Source organism: Salvelinus alpinus, chromosome 13, assembly GCF_045679555.1.
Source record: "Salvelinus alpinus chromosome 13, SLU_Salpinus.1, whole genome shotgun sequence".
In the NCBI taxonomy this organism is placed as follows: Eukaryota; Metazoa; Chordata; class Actinopteri; order Salmoniformes; family Salmonidae; genus Salvelinus; species Salvelinus alpinus.
Genome location: NC_092098.1, coordinates 431460 through 446573, shown reverse-complemented (window position 1 = coordinate 446573; position 15114 = coordinate 431460). Strand labels below are relative to the sequence as shown.

General features: G+C 37.8%; 2 protein-coding genes and 1 long non-coding RNA gene across 4 annotated transcripts; 1 reads left to right on the top strand and 2 right to left on the bottom strand.

Moving 5' to 3' along the window:
- Positions 1-1398: 1398 nt before the first annotated feature.
- Positions 1399-3952, bottom strand: LOC139536772 (uncharacterized). The gene is made up of 6 exons (XR_011667390.1): positions 3829-3952; positions 2514-2649; positions 2272-2384; positions 2075-2177; positions 1779-1822; positions 1399-1608 (listed from the first exon to the last, which is right to left on the bottom strand). It is a non-coding gene; the product is annotated as an uncharacterized lncRNA (long non-coding RNA).
- Positions 3953-7949: 3997 nt separating this feature from the next.
- ift22 (intraflagellar transport 22 homolog (Chlamydomonas)) lies at positions 7950-13507 on the top strand. Of its 2 annotated transcripts, XM_071337378.1 has the most exons (6): positions 8328-8586; positions 8891-8973; positions 9099-9188; positions 9398-9600; positions 10216-10294; positions 13134-13507. In XM_071337378.1, the coding sequence occupies exons 1-6, from the start codon at positions 8548-8550 to the stop codon at positions 13210-13212; spliced, it is 573 nt and encodes a 190-aa protein (XP_071193479.1). In that variant the 5' UTR covers positions 8328-8547; the 3' UTR covers positions 13213-13507. The 2 variants fall into 2 exon arrangements, with proteins under 2 accessions (XP_071193480.1, XP_071193479.1); XM_071337379.1 differs by lacking the exon at positions 13134-13507 and having other exon boundaries at positions 7950-8586; positions 10216-10731.
- Positions 11641-14672, bottom strand: atp5l (ATP synthase, H+ transporting, mitochondrial F0 complex, subunit g). The gene is made up of 3 exons (XM_071337380.1): positions 14264-14672; positions 12124-12284; positions 11641-11820 (listed from the first exon to the last, which is right to left on the bottom strand). Exons 1-3 carry the CDS (start codon positions 14313-14315, stop codon positions 11722-11724), a joined length of 312 nt encoding a protein of 103 aa, XP_071193481.1. The 5' UTR covers positions 14316-14672; the 3' UTR covers positions 11641-11721.
- Between the last annotated feature and the right edge of the window lie 442 nt (positions 14673-15114).

The following is a 15114-nucleotide window of genomic DNA, read 5'->3' as shown; positions in this document are numbered from 1 at the left end:
TGCCAAGTCATAGTGCCAGCTGTAAAGTTTGGTGGAGGAGGAATAATGGTCTGGGGCTGTTTTTCATGGTTGGGGCTAGGCCCTTTAGTTCCAGTGAAGGGAAATCTTAACGCTACAGCAGACAATGACATTCTAGACAATTCTGTGCTTCCAACTTTGTGGCAACAGTTTGTAGAAGGCCCTTTCCTGTTTCAGGATGACAATCCCCTCCGTGCACAAAGCGAGGTCCATACAGAAATGGTTTGTCGAGATCGGTGTGGAAGAACTTCACTGGCCTGTACAGAGCCCTGACCTCAACCCCATCGAACACCTTTGGGATGAATTGGAACGCAGCAATATTCCAACATCTAGTGGAAAGCCTTCCCAGAAGAGTGGAGGCTGTTAAAGCAGCAATGGGGGGACCAACTACATATTAATGCCCTTGATTTTGGAATGAGATGTTCGACGAGCAGGTGTCCACATACTATTGGTCATGTAGTGTGTGTGTGTGTGTATATATATATATATATATACTGCATGCAGTATATTCCAGTGTCTGACATTGCTCATTCTGATATTTCTTAATTTCTATATTATTTTTCGTGATTATGTGTGTATTGGGTTTAAAAAATGGTATTGATGTGGGTATTACTGCACTGTTAGAGCTAGAAACATTTCGCTGTACCTGCGATAATATCTGTAAATGTGTGTACGTGACCAATAAACTTTGACTTGATATTTGTGTGCCTTTGACCTAATCTGTCTGACATGTAATCAACTTGCAATTTATTGTCAAGGCAAATCCAAGGCTGTGTGTACCCTTATTTTCTTATTTAATAGAATAATTGTATTTTTTTTCCCCCAAAGGGAACTTCAGTTGTGGCTAATTATAGTAAAAAATTGTTTCTATTTTCATCATCATTATTTTACATTAAATGACTGATTAGTTTGTGAGCTGTCAAATCAAATGAGGCATTTTTCTTGAGGAGAATCTGTTTGATGTTAAAGTTACATAAGCTGTTTAAGGAATTAATGCTAACATGGCCTGTTTAAGTCAACTAGGAGATTATTATTTGCTTCATTCCAGTGACTGTTTGATGCTGAATATCAGTGAAGGCAAGCCCCACGGATTTTTACAATGGCCTCAATAGTGTTTAGTATGAGACATGAACAGCCTAAATAATCACAACAATTACTTATTTGGGCCTTGTGCTGTGAACAGTCCTGCATGACAAAACACTGTGATTCTGAGTGAGTGTTGGTGATAGTCACTAATATTAATTATTTAGCCTACCATAATAAAAACATGTTTGAAAGGATTGCCGTTACAGTAGTCTTGCATGTCTTTTTGCTAAATTAATTTATATCCCTGTGTATTTATCAACTCAAACATATGTTTTATCCATATAGACAACATACCCAATGAAGCAGCTTCAAGTTTATTTAACACCACAATGATACAGTATTTCTGTAATTCTACTTCAAGACAAATTTTTGTCTAGTGTTCTCTGCTCATAGGCTTCTTCTTCTTTAAAGTTTTATGGCTGACAACACCTATTTGTGTCTTCTTCTCATCCCCATCCAGCGTGACAACCTCTGACAGACTCCTATTTCTCCTCCTGTCAGTACCTGTTTTAATGGTCCAAAAATATTCCACATAGTTCATTAACACACTAGGCTCACAGAATAGGTTATATTACATACACGTTTTGCTCAAAGCAGCCAACTAAAGTAATGTAGTTAACTTGATCATGGGCACAGTGGACATTTATATCTGTGATGTTCAAATTATTTCTTACCCCGTGTCTTACTTGCTTAAGGACCCAGTCACCCCTGTCTGTACCTGACATTGTTGAAAAACAAGTCAATAATGAATGAAGATCATTCAAACAATAGGCTCCTGGAATAGGTTATATTACATACAAGTGTTACTCAAAGCAGCCAACTAAAGAAATGTAGTTAACGTAAGTTCAATCACAAAATCTGGTTTGAGTGCATCGCCTCAGTTTCATTCAGTAGTACAACACGATTCACATTGCATTTTATCATGGGCACAGTGGAAATGTATATCTGTGATGCTTAAATGTTGTCTTACCCCCAGAGTGAGAGTACCCTCAGATCTCCTTGCTGAGGGTGGAATTGATCACGCACAGCTTCTCATGGGGTGAGCCTGATGTTCTGCATGTCACGCCTCATGTCTAAAACAGGGGAAAAGGACAAAGTCAAAATGTCGATGCATCTACAAATTCAATGTTTTACACAATATTGTATCATATTTGATGAGTTACTGACCTGCCCATCCCCAGGCTGATCTGCTAGTCTCTACAACTGGACGTGTGTGCTCAGATCACACTGGCACAAAATGTCCATGCACCAGATGGCCTGAGGGATGCACTCCTGCTAGACTGAAAAACAAAGAGACATTTAGTCAGTGGTGGGTCTTTTTCAATGCTGTATCAATCTGGACAGAAAATGCCTTATCATAACACAAACCCATCTTGGACAATGTGACAAGTGGTCCCTCAACACTCAACTTTCATTGTCTGTTCTTGTTTTCCCAATCGACAGTCTGGATCTTCCTCTTCCATGGTGCCATGGTGGATAAGCTACGTTTTCTAGTAAATACAGGGCCAGACCCGAGTGTTGTCACTGGGTTTCCGGTCTTCCCATCTGAAAGACAAAAAATATATAATTACCTAAATGGTAACATCTATATTAAAATACCATAACCCACAGACTTGACTATAATAAGGGTAAAATAGACTGGGGTTTTGTCTGTCTGCAGATCTAAAATCCTACTATGTGGATGGGACATTTCTACTGGGATGGAGGAATTATCTGGAATGATCAACTAGATCAGGACAGTCTAGGGTACTATTTGTCTGAAGAGGCAAAGTATTGTGATGAGCTATATGACTGTACTTCTGATTCTAATTCTCAAGTCGAAAATTAAAACCCTCAGCCGTATGGTCATTGAGGAGGATCAACAGTGATGGGGGATCGTCACGCAGGGATGTAATAAGGATTTTGGGCACTGGCCAGCAGACCACGATTTCTACATTCAGGTCCTAATCTGTGGTTTGTAAAGGCAAAATGTCACTGCTGTGTCAGGCTAGTTTGGCACATTGTCTACTAGCAGTCTGAAAAGTGCTTAATTTCCATCCCTGCTGACATTTCTAACTGACTTCACAGGCCATTTGATTAGTCATGTACAACCGTTTCTGTTCTGTAAGGGGAAAACATGAAGTAGTTTTGTAAGCTAGCTAGCCAACTTTAGCTAATGTAGCTAACTAGCCAACCAAGGTTCCTAACTACAAGGCGATATTTAGCCAGGCAGTTAACATTACCTCACTGTTTGTGTAGTCAGACTTTTCTAAGTGGTGACATGCTAGCTAACCAACTATCCTTGCCATGGTGCTGGCCTAATGTTAGCTAGCAAGTCTGACTACACAAACGGTGAGTTATCTAGCTAGCAAAATATAGCTTCCCTGGTGGACTAAAGCTAGCTAGCATGTCACCACGTGAAAAAGGAGCTGGCTAACTCACTAAAGACTAACGTTATTTATAGGCAAATATGTTCACACAAATTAACTTGTCCGAGATAGATTTGCGCGTTTATCAAAACGTCACACTAGGGTAAGTCTACACGAAACACAGACATTATATGGGAAGATATGGCCTATTTCAGTCATGGATCAAATCATTCTGCTGGTGTTTTGTTACTTATTCACAAGTTTAAAGGTGACGTTCTAGAATCCACATCTTCACAAAACGGGAGATGGGTCATAGTAACTGTTAAACTTGACAATGCTATTTTCATCATTTGTAATGTATACGGACATAACTCACATGCTCCTAATAAGACCCATTTTACCAGGAAAGTACAGGATTTAAGCAACAAATACTCAAGAGGCGTTTCTAATTATTTCAGGTGATTTTTAATGAAACACCTGATGCATCTGCTGATCGTTTTCCTCCTAGAACGAGTCAAAGCCCTCAAAATAGCATTAGTATCACTACATGCAAGGATCTCTGTGTTGAGGATGCCTGGCGTTATTTCAATCCGGATGCAAAGGGTTATACCTGGACCAACAAAACTATGTCACGTAAATCTAGAATAGATTTATTCCTAATTTCCCCTTTTTTGTTACAATTTGTTATAGATGTAGCTCATCAGTTGGCTCCCTTTTCTGATCATCACTTGATTTCCTAGAATTTACAAGATACTAAAAAATCAAAAGGTACTCGAGGATATTGGAAATTAAACAACACACTTCTTAAAGATACTACTCTCATTAAAAACATAAAATCGTTAGCTAAAGATATTTTTGCAAGAAAAGACTTGGGTCATGGAAGTAGATGGGAATTTTTCATATATAAAGTCAGAATGGTAGCCATTAAAAGCGCCAAAGAGCTGATGCAATTAAAGAACCTTAGAGAAAAGGAGATGATGAGCAAGCTTGACAGTTTTCTAAATAAAGATAATCTATCTGAAGAAGAGGAGTCTGTATTCAAGTCTTTACAACTAGAATTAGATCAGCTTTACACGGATCTGGCAAAGGGCGCCTTTGTAAGGTCAAGAGCTAAATGGACTGAAGAGGGGGAAAGAAACACTAGTTACTTTTTGCACTTGAAAAGAGAAACTACAAAAGAAAATCTATAACTGCACTCAAAATTAACGATGTTTTATGCAAAGATCCCGTTAAAATATCATAATTTGTCAAATTCTTTTATGAAAACCTTTACAGCTTTCAATTTCAGGAAGATGGTTGTGAAAGCTACATTTGCCACATTCAGAATTATGTCACTGTAATTGAGGATGATTTCCAATCAGTTTGTGATTCACCTGTGTCAATTGAAGAAATTAGAGAGGCTCTGAATTCTATAGACAGTTTTGGGAGTTCTTGCATCTTATCCTACCTCATTTGCACATGCTCTATATAGATTTTTCTACTGTATTATTGATTGTATGTTTGTTTATTCCATGTGTAACTCTGTATTGTTGTATGTGTCGAACTGCTTTGCTTTATCTTGGGCAGGTCGCAGTTGCAAATGAGAACTTGTTCTCAACTAGCCTACCTGGTTAAATAAAGGTCAAATATATTTTTTTAAGTTACTAGAAGACCCGATTTTTTATATGTTTCAAGATTGCATTAAAAGTGGGAAAATTGTCTCCACTATGAAACAGGGCCTTATTTCATTGATTCCGAAGACCGATGAAGACCCTTCTCTCATTGACAATTGGTGACCAATTACTTTATTAAATATTGATTACACATTTATTGCTCTGATTTGTGCCAAAAGATTAAAGAAAGGAATAGATACCATTATAAATGACACTCAAACATGATTTATGAAGGGCCGTCACATAAGCTCAAACATTCGTTTAGTCTTGAACCTTATAGATTATTCAGATGCAATTGACTCAGATGTGGTTGTCTTATTTTTGGACTTCTGTAAAGCCTTTGACACAATTGAACATGAATTTCTCTTCAGGTCTCTTAAAACTTTTTGGATTTGGTGAAAATGTTATCAAAGTAATTAGCATGTTTTACAAAGATATAAATAGTTCTGTCTTAGTAAACCTTAATACTTCCAAAAGATTCAGTATCAACAGAAGTGTACAACAGGGATGCCAAATTTCGCCTTTTTATTCATTTTGGTTGTGGAACTTCTATCTCTAGATATTCTGAATAATGCAAATTTGTATGGCTTAACCATTTTTAAGAAATCAAAATTTCCCAACTGGCTGATGATACTACTCTTTTCTTAAGAGACAAAGACCAGGTCGTCCATGCCCTTAATGCGATAACTGCATTTTCTATTGCATCAGGATTAAAACTGAATGTTTCTAAATGTGAAATCTTATGTTTATTTAACTCTGATGATAAAGAAATAGAACATTTTCCTGTAAAGGACTGTGTTAAATATTTAGATATACATCTTTCAAAAAACCACTTAGTCAGACAACATTAGAATTTCTCTCCTAAAATTAAGAAAACCAAAAATATATTCAATAATTGGCTACAAAGATATCTTTCTATACTTGGGAGAGTACTTCTGTCCAAGGCAGAGGGACTGTCTCGTTTTGTGTACCCCTCATTATCGTTATGTGTAAATCATGCTACTTGTAAAAAGATCAATAAGACCTTTCTTGACTTCATTTGGAAAAATAAGTCTCACAAACTGAAAAAGTCCGTCCTTTCTAACAAAAGAGCAGAAGGAGGTCTAGAAGTGTTGGATTTTGTTGACATAAATAACACTTTCAAGATAAACTGGTTGAAAAGATGTTTGATCAATACTGATTCAATATGGTATTTCATTCCAAATAATGTGTTTAATAAGTTGGGAGGTCTTCAATTTTTACTGAAATGTAATTATATTCCTGAAAGATTACCTGCTAAATTGGCTAGGTTTTACCAACAAGCTTTAATGGCCTGGAAAATATGTTTCCTGCACAATTTTCCCCCACATAAAGCTCTTTTGTGGAATAATTCAGACATAACTGTAAGGAATAAGTTAATGTTCTACCCCAGCTGGCATGAGAGGAATATTGACTTTGTTCTTGATGTTTGACAACAAGGGTAATATTCTCACATATGAACAATTTATAACATTGAAAGAGTTTCCAATACCTTTCAGAGAGTTTATTTCTGTGATCAAAGCCGTTCCCAGTGGTCTAACTACACTAATGAAAACTCATCTTAGCTTTGGTAATGATCACAAAGTTTATCCAGAACTCAGATCGGAAGGCGTAGGCTTACTTGAGAAATCTTGTAATAAATATATAAGACAAATTCTTCATTCACAAAACCAACTTACACCGAGAGGAAAGTTTTTCTGGAACATGCTTATTCATGACATTGTCTGGAAAAATGCATGGTTAAGGCCTTAACAAAGTTAAGGAAGTGCACTTCAAAAGTTTACATAAGATGTAATCCATGTAATTCTATGATATCCAAATTTGTGGCTATTGATGATATCTGCGTTTTCTGTGAAAAAGGTGAGAATCTGTCTCACTTGTTCTTTGAATGTAAATGTATGTCAGAATTTTGGGGAAACCTTGCAAAATACTTATTTACCATTATGAACACTACCTATGTTTTTGATATCAAATCAAAAATCAAATCAAATTTTATTTGTCACATACACACAGTTAGCAGATGTTAATGCGAGTGTAGCGAAATGCTTGTAAGATATAAAAATATATAATATGTTACTATTGCAATGATAACAAGACCATTGAAATTATTGTGAATTTTTTTATTCTTGTTGCCAAATAATTCATACACAAACAAAAATTCCAAAATTCTATACCAAAATTACATTTTTTTTTGATTGAATTTAACTATTTTATTAAAACATTAACCCAATGTTAGAACAATAACAAGAATAACATTTTCCTAAATCATTACAATAAGATTTTTTCAGAGTGATTATAATTGCACTACAATTGTTTATTTCTTTATATTTTTTGTTTGTTCCAGTATTTTCTCGTTAATACCTGTGTTCTGTTTTGTATGATGTAAGAATGTAAATTGTTAATCTGTATTTAGATTTTCTTTTTAAGCGAAAAAAAAACATGAATATGAAGTGGTTCTAAAATAGAATACGTAATTCCCAAACATTCTATTTTCTTCTTTTAAATTGTATTTATTTATTGTTTACTTCAGTTTATTTAGTAAATACTTTCTTAATACTTTTTTTCTTCTTAAAACTGCATTGTTGGTTAATGGCTTGTAAGTAAGCATTTCACTGTAAAGTATACCTGTTGTATTCGGCGCATTAGAAAAATACAATTTGACATGATTCTATGAATTTATGACAATAAAAAAGACCAAGTGCTCACTTGTCAGAAAAATAGAAAAAGAAAAGTAGCATATTATTCCCGGGGGTGTACATGGTCAGATTTTAATCAGATTTCATGTTGCTGAAACGCTGTCAATTCCACTTTAAATCGACATCCATTAATGGAAAATGGTCTGGGGAGTAATAAGGTTGAATGATCTTTTCTCTTGTGGCATAGACAAATTCCTTTAATTTCACGTTAAACTGGCAATAATAATTATTTGATGGAGACGTCGTTACAAATTATGTCGATAATACGTCGCTCGATAACGTTATGGAAAAGGGTTCATTGGATAAATGTGGCATCTACTCTTGCTTCAGAAAAAAAGTGCTAGTTCACAGGATTTGTTTGCTGGTTTTGAGTGGTCGTTGCTCTTATTACATGGCAACCCTGGGGCAACCCTGGGGCCACCCGTCTGCCTTGGAAACCATAGAGATGACGAACATGTTTACACACGTCATCACTAGCTATTTAGCAAGGGATGTTTTACGTTGCGTGTGTTAGCTATATTTTGTGCTAGAACTATAAAGTATTGGAATCAGAATAAAGTTTGCATATTGTTTTAAAAGATAGTTATCTACCTTTTTCATTGTTGAGTAGCTTGCATTTAGCAGCTTGGTACTGATAATTAGCTAACGTTAGCAGATTTGTTCAGTCAGCAACGCCTAGCAGCTAGCTAACGTTAATCTGTACAAGTTATCAACACAAGAGAAGCGGAGATGTTCAAGGCAAAAATACTTTTAATTGGACCAAGTGAGGTAAGACGAAAGAGCTATTTACACATAAGGTATATATTTTGCGGCTGGCTTGAGCTGGCTAGCAATGATGAATTGTTTGGATTCATTGGGTACGATGTAGCATGGGTGCCAGTCTGTTTCTGCTCTCTTTGACTACTTATGGAATTGGCATTCCAAACACTCACTTGACAATTACAGCAATAGAGTTGGCAAGAGTACAGACAGATGTGAGACCAGGCTAGGTTAGATGGGTTGTAAAATGAAAGATATTGCCAGCTATCTCTCCAGTGAAAATTGATGAAACAGATTTTCCATTGTGTTTCAGTCTGGAAAAACAGTTCTAGCCAACTTTCTCTCTGACACCGTGGAGACAGTAGGAGGGGAGTACTGTCCTACTCAAGGTGTCAGGTACATTGAGGACTCATATCTCCCAGTTCCAGCATCAGATTTGTCAATCAGCAAAAGCTTGGTAGCCAATGTTTACAACTCCAAATGATGGCTTGTGCACCATTTAACCATTGTGTTGTTCCAAGGATACTGGAGTTTGAATCTCAGAATGAGGGAAGTGGGGACAAATCCTCAACATGTGAGGTGGAACTTTGGGACTGTGCTGGAGATTTCAAGTAAGGACCAATAGGGCTATTTCAAACCCATTTCACAGCTGAACTGTACACCTAACACAGAAACTCGTTCGACAGAATTAGTCAAATAACCGTTTCAGTCGTATAATTTATCATTCTGTCCATCACTATTCACAGCAAAGAGTACTGCGTTGCAGTTATGTCAATCTAATCAAAGCTACAATTCTACCAACTTGTCACTTCCGATGCAGGTTTGAGTCGTGCTGGCCAGCATTGATGAAAGACTCCAATGGTGTGGTGATCGTGTTCAACCCAGACATGCCACGCCACCTAACAGAAGTAGAGACATGGTACTCCATGTTCATCTCCTCACAGGGGCTACAGGACAGCCAGTGTCTACTGATGGCCCACCACAAGCCTGGCAGTGGAGTAGATAACGGACGACCCAACCTAGGTAGGACTAATTATCAACGAGCTTGTTACATTGTATCTTTCCTTTGAATGACATTTCAATATTTCCAATGCCCCCGATGCTAAAGCAATTGTCATCATGCCACTTAAGGACCAATGTAGCAGTTCTCTATCAAATCATGTATAGGTAACAATTAAGTACCTTACTGTTATTTTCCCCAAATAAAATTGTAAAAGTAGCTTCTTAACAAATGGCTATTTCTCAAGCAAGAAATTTGCTAGGGCTGTGTAGGAGTGGTCTGAGTGAGGGACCTAATTGCATGAGCCTAATGGGAGTGATATGTAACCTGAACTAGCTGTTATTGAGAGGTTTGAAACTCCTATTGGTATATTAACTTATACCACCTGGTGATGTCACCAGGAAGGCCAAAACTCCATCCCACCAAAACATGTGAACATTTCAGGAAGTCTTTTCAAACAGCCCTTATACTAAAACTACATTTTTCAGTTTTTCCAACCCGTGTAGAAAAACAACACAGAATCGCACTGGGCCTTCAGACAGGCCATACATCACTGCTTTTCAATTCATACCAATAATGAGGACAATTATCAGTTGGATTTCTTTGACATGTTTTGTTGTGTGTGTGTGTGTGTGTAGCTTCGCATTTGAACAGGTTACCATTGAGTCACTCTAACCTGGAGGAAGATCCTGAGGATGTGCGGCAGGGGTTCCGCAGGTACTTGGAGAACATTGTGCAAACACTGTCAGAGAGCCGGGAGCGAGAGGAGATGTCTATCATTACTTAATATCATCCCGAACCCAAGCTTCATCTATCGAAGGTTGGATTTAGACTCCACTAGATACTCTGCAGTCAAAGGCTCTGCAACCACTTTGACTTCCACGCACCTCAGTCTCTTTTTACACGCACAGGAATGTCTAACTTTGATCAATCAGCTGCACTTGTGCTTTTCCAAAACATAATTCCACCCTATTTCCAGAGTTGGTGGCAAAAGTAACCAGAAATGAAATCTTTCAACCAACTGCACTTGGATATTTTGTTGTGTGCATACAAATGCTTAAATTGTCTACTTTTATACATTCTGAAAAATAAATGCAACATGTAAAGTGTTGGTCATGTTTCATGAGCTGAAATAAAATATCCCAGAAATGTTCCATATGCACAAAGCTTATTGCTCTCATGCTCAATAACAGGGATATAAACATTTCTCCTTTGCCAAGAAAATCCATCCACCATCCAGGTGGCATATAAAGAAGCTGCCTAAACAGCATGATCATTACATTACACCTGGGCCGGCAGTGTTTAGAGCATTGGGCCAGTAACCAAAAGGTTACTAGATCAAATCCCCAAGCTGACAAGGTAAAACTCTGTTCTGCCCCTGAACAAGGCAGTTAACCCACTGTTCCTAGGCCATCATTGTAAGTAAGAACAAATTCTTAAGACTTGGTTAGTTAAGGTTAAATAAAAAAATAGGTTGCTAGGCCATCATTGTGCTGGGGACAATAAGGCCACTCCAATGTGCAGTTGTCTCAATGCCACAGATGTTGAGGGAGCATGCAAGTGGCATGCTGACTGCAGAAATGTCCATGAGCTGTTGGCAGAGAATTGAATGTTCATTTCCCTGCCATAAGTTGGAGGAAACTCGTTTTAGAATATGGCAGTCCATCCAACCGCAGACGATTGAGCAGTTTGCTGTCAAATTATTAAAAAGTGGCCCGTGGTGGGGCAGGCATAAGTTACGGACAACGAACAGTTGCATTTTATCCATTGGCAACTTGAATACACAAATAACATGACAAGATCTTGAGGCCCATTTTAAGGTATCTGAACAGATGCATACCTGTATTCCCAGTCATGTGAAATCCATAGATTAGGGCCTAACACATTTATTTAAATTAACTGATTTCCTTGAACTGTAACTCAGTAAAATCTTGAGTTGCTATTTTTGTTCTGTATATTTCCCACTAAATTTGTTTCAGAAGAAAGTTGGCAACTTCAATATATTTGATAGCAGTCCTATAGTGTCATGATAGCTGTAAATGTTCCAAGTTACAGTGCTAAAGTTCTTTAAACAATATACATTTATTAATTGGATCTCCACAGTTGAGGTGGAAGTTAAGAGCAGAGCAACAAGACAGTCAGATTTAAACGGCGTATCCAACAATGCCTCCTTTCCCGATGCACTCTCCAATGTAGAACCACATCAACACTTCAGTGCACACCAATCCATTTCTGAATGCATCCTGTAACAAAAGCATATTGAGATGAATGCCACACAAATACCAGCAAGTCACACCTTAAAACATGAATCTATTCAGAGACAATTCCATATTTCCCAAATGGTTACGGTGTAGACCTAATGTCTGCTCTAGTGGATTGTGGCTTACGTCAATCTTAAGAAGCACCTATTTTGTTTATGAAGGGACTACTTGTTAGACTTTGGATAGGTCACAACACCCACAGTCAGAGTCCAATGGGTAAAATAAAGAATTAGCTAGCTACTTATACAGTATTGCATTATTTCAAACAATCTTCCCAGTTTTCACCTTCACTGTGGTCTGTCCAAGGCGCCCACTGTTGACACCGGTGACAATGTTTTTGATTCCAACAATGGCCTGGGGAATCTCGGCAGGGGAAGGGGGCACGAGCTCGACTTTAGCGTAGTGCCAGAAGGTCGCTAGACGGGGCTTGGAGTAGGTAGCAGCGGCTGAAAGCACATAATGTACATGTCATGAAATGTGTCCTCTGCTGAACACTGTTGGGTCAAGCTAGACAAGAAACATAGCTAGCATAAGAGGTTACAGGTGAGATACACAAATTGGTATACACAACCTGAAGCTAATGCCTGCAAAAATTTGTAAATATGCCCTACAAGACAATGTTGGATAAAATAACATGTATACATTTTTTTTTTTTTTTTTAAGTACTCTACTGGTTGTGCGGTTTGTCCTTTAGCTGCTGGACAAAATATCCACAGGAAAGTATCGTTTACCCAACTTTTTAGAGAGCCGGTAGGTATATGGTTCGGTTCTACATGGGTTGGCACAGAGGTAAAGTACGTTTTATTGGACATTTGGTTCTCGTCAACAGTTATTGAACCAAGTATGCCATGACAATTGTATATTCTGAATCAGTGGAGAACAATCCACATTTCAAAAACATTTTAGATTGAGGATTGAAATCAGAATTTAAAAAAGGTAACAAAAAGTGTTGATTGTTCACCATCCTCCCGATTTGGAATACCATTTCATGGCATGCTTTGTTCAATAGCTATTGACAAGATTGACAACCAAATATTAAACTTTACCTCAGTGCCAAACCAAACCATATTTCGAGCTGTTGAAGGACAAACCGCACAGACAACCTGTAGAGTAAGTAATGTAATTTAACATTCTGGCTTGTAAGGAATAGTTGAGAATTTATTTGGGCTACTCATGCAAGGGTTTTATTTAGAATTCCAGGCACTCTAAACCAGCATGGCTACCATGGCATTCTGCAGTGATACGCCATCCCACCTGGTTTGCTCTTAGTGGGACTATCATTTGTTTTTCAACAGGACAATGACCCAACACATCTCCAGGCTGTGTAAGGGCTACTTGACCAAGAAGGAGAGTGATGAGTGCTGCATCTGGTGACCTGGCCTACACAATCACCAGACCTCAACCCAATTGAGATGGTTTGCGATGAGTTGGACCGCAGAGTGAAGGAAATGCAGCCAACAAGTACTCAGCATATGTGGGAACTCCTTCAAGACTGTTGGAAAAGCATTCCAGGTGAAGCTGGTTGAGAGAATGAATATAAAATATATTTTGATTTGTTGTACACTTTTTTGGTTACAACATGAGCCCATGTGTTATGTCAATTGATGTCTTCACTATTATTCTACAAAGTAGAAAATAGTAAAAAAAATAAATTAAAACCCTTGTATAAGTAGGTGTCCAAACTTTTGACTGTTACTATATATTGTCACATACACCATCCAGTAAAATGTGTTCTTTTACAGGGTCAGCCATAGTAGTATGGCGCCCCTGGAGCACATTAGGGTTACGTGCCTTGCTGAAGGGCATAGCAACATATTTTTTACCTTGTCGGTTAGGGTGTTCGAACCGGCGACCTTTCAGATACTGGCCCAACACTAACCTCTTGGCTACCTGCCGTCCATTTACACGAATTTTGCAGGCATTAGCGTCAGGCTGTATATACCAATTAAATTGGGTATTGCAGCATGATTAAATCAGACTACAGTTGAGAGCTAGGTGACTCAGACTGTCAGAACACCTGAGGTTGACATTTAGCTAACTGCCTTCATCAAATATTAAATCTGAGGCTACATCATTAGGTAACTTTATCATTAGGTAAAGTTATTTACTATACCGTTAGCCAGCTCGATAACAAGTTAACTTAGTTAACTACAGTACTAAAATGAGTAACCTCATATAGTTAACGTTCATTTGGAGACACATTTTTATTCATGATTAAGGGGGGGACGGCTTGTTAGTTGTCAATCGTTAGTTAGCTAGTTATCAAGTTTGAGTAGTTAGTTGCAGTCGGAAGAATGTGCTAACGTAGTTAACATTGACAGCAGAACCAGGCCATGCAAGCTTGACTGTCAGTTGGACTGCAATAACATGCATGTTTAAAAGCGTCAAGGTTTAGCTAATGTCCAAACAAAATCATTAGACTTACCTCCGATCAAACTAGGTACTTTGGCCACCAGTTTCTGGACTGCCTGTGCCATGATGCTTTATTTTGAGTAATTTTCACGACTTCTCTTACCGGCTTGTCTGCTGCAACTGCGAATGTCACCTCCACCTAGAAGGACTCTTCAAGTGGGGCTGCCTTATGAATTGCCTGAACAGAAATAGCTGCAGCGCTGTCTCATGTAACGCTGAATGGATATACACTACTGTGTGCTTGTTATTCTTTTCCCCCACGTAATCCTTCTCAAAGGTGAACAATCTGTTTTTCATGGCAACAACAGACTGTAACAAATTGAACCAAATATCGGTAAATCTCCACACTTTCTTTCCACTATATCTGATCTGAAAAAGCACTGGGTAGGTACACACACATCACTATAGCAGTCTTCTGCCATATTGCTTTCACCGATTTAATTTGTTATATCAGAGCAGCTGGGGGAAAGGATGCACCCAGGGCTTGGGGAGCTGTAATATTAATCAATTGTGAGGCATATTGGCCTTATATTATTTGTATGTCCAAATGTAATTTTTTTAATGCTTATTGTTTTTTTGGTTGCATTTATATACAGGCCTTTTCCTTCAGAAAGTATTCATAGACCATGACTTATTCCACATTTTGTTGTTGTAGACTGAATTAAAAATGGATTACATTTTTTTTTTTACACACAATACCCCTTAATGACAAAGTGAACGCATGTTTTTAGAAAAGTTTGCACATTTATTGAAAATGAAATACAGAAATATGTCATTTACATAAGTATTCACACCCCTGTGTCAATACTTACTGGGAAATTGTGAAGGTTAGAATCACCTTTGGCAGCGATTACAGCTGTGAGT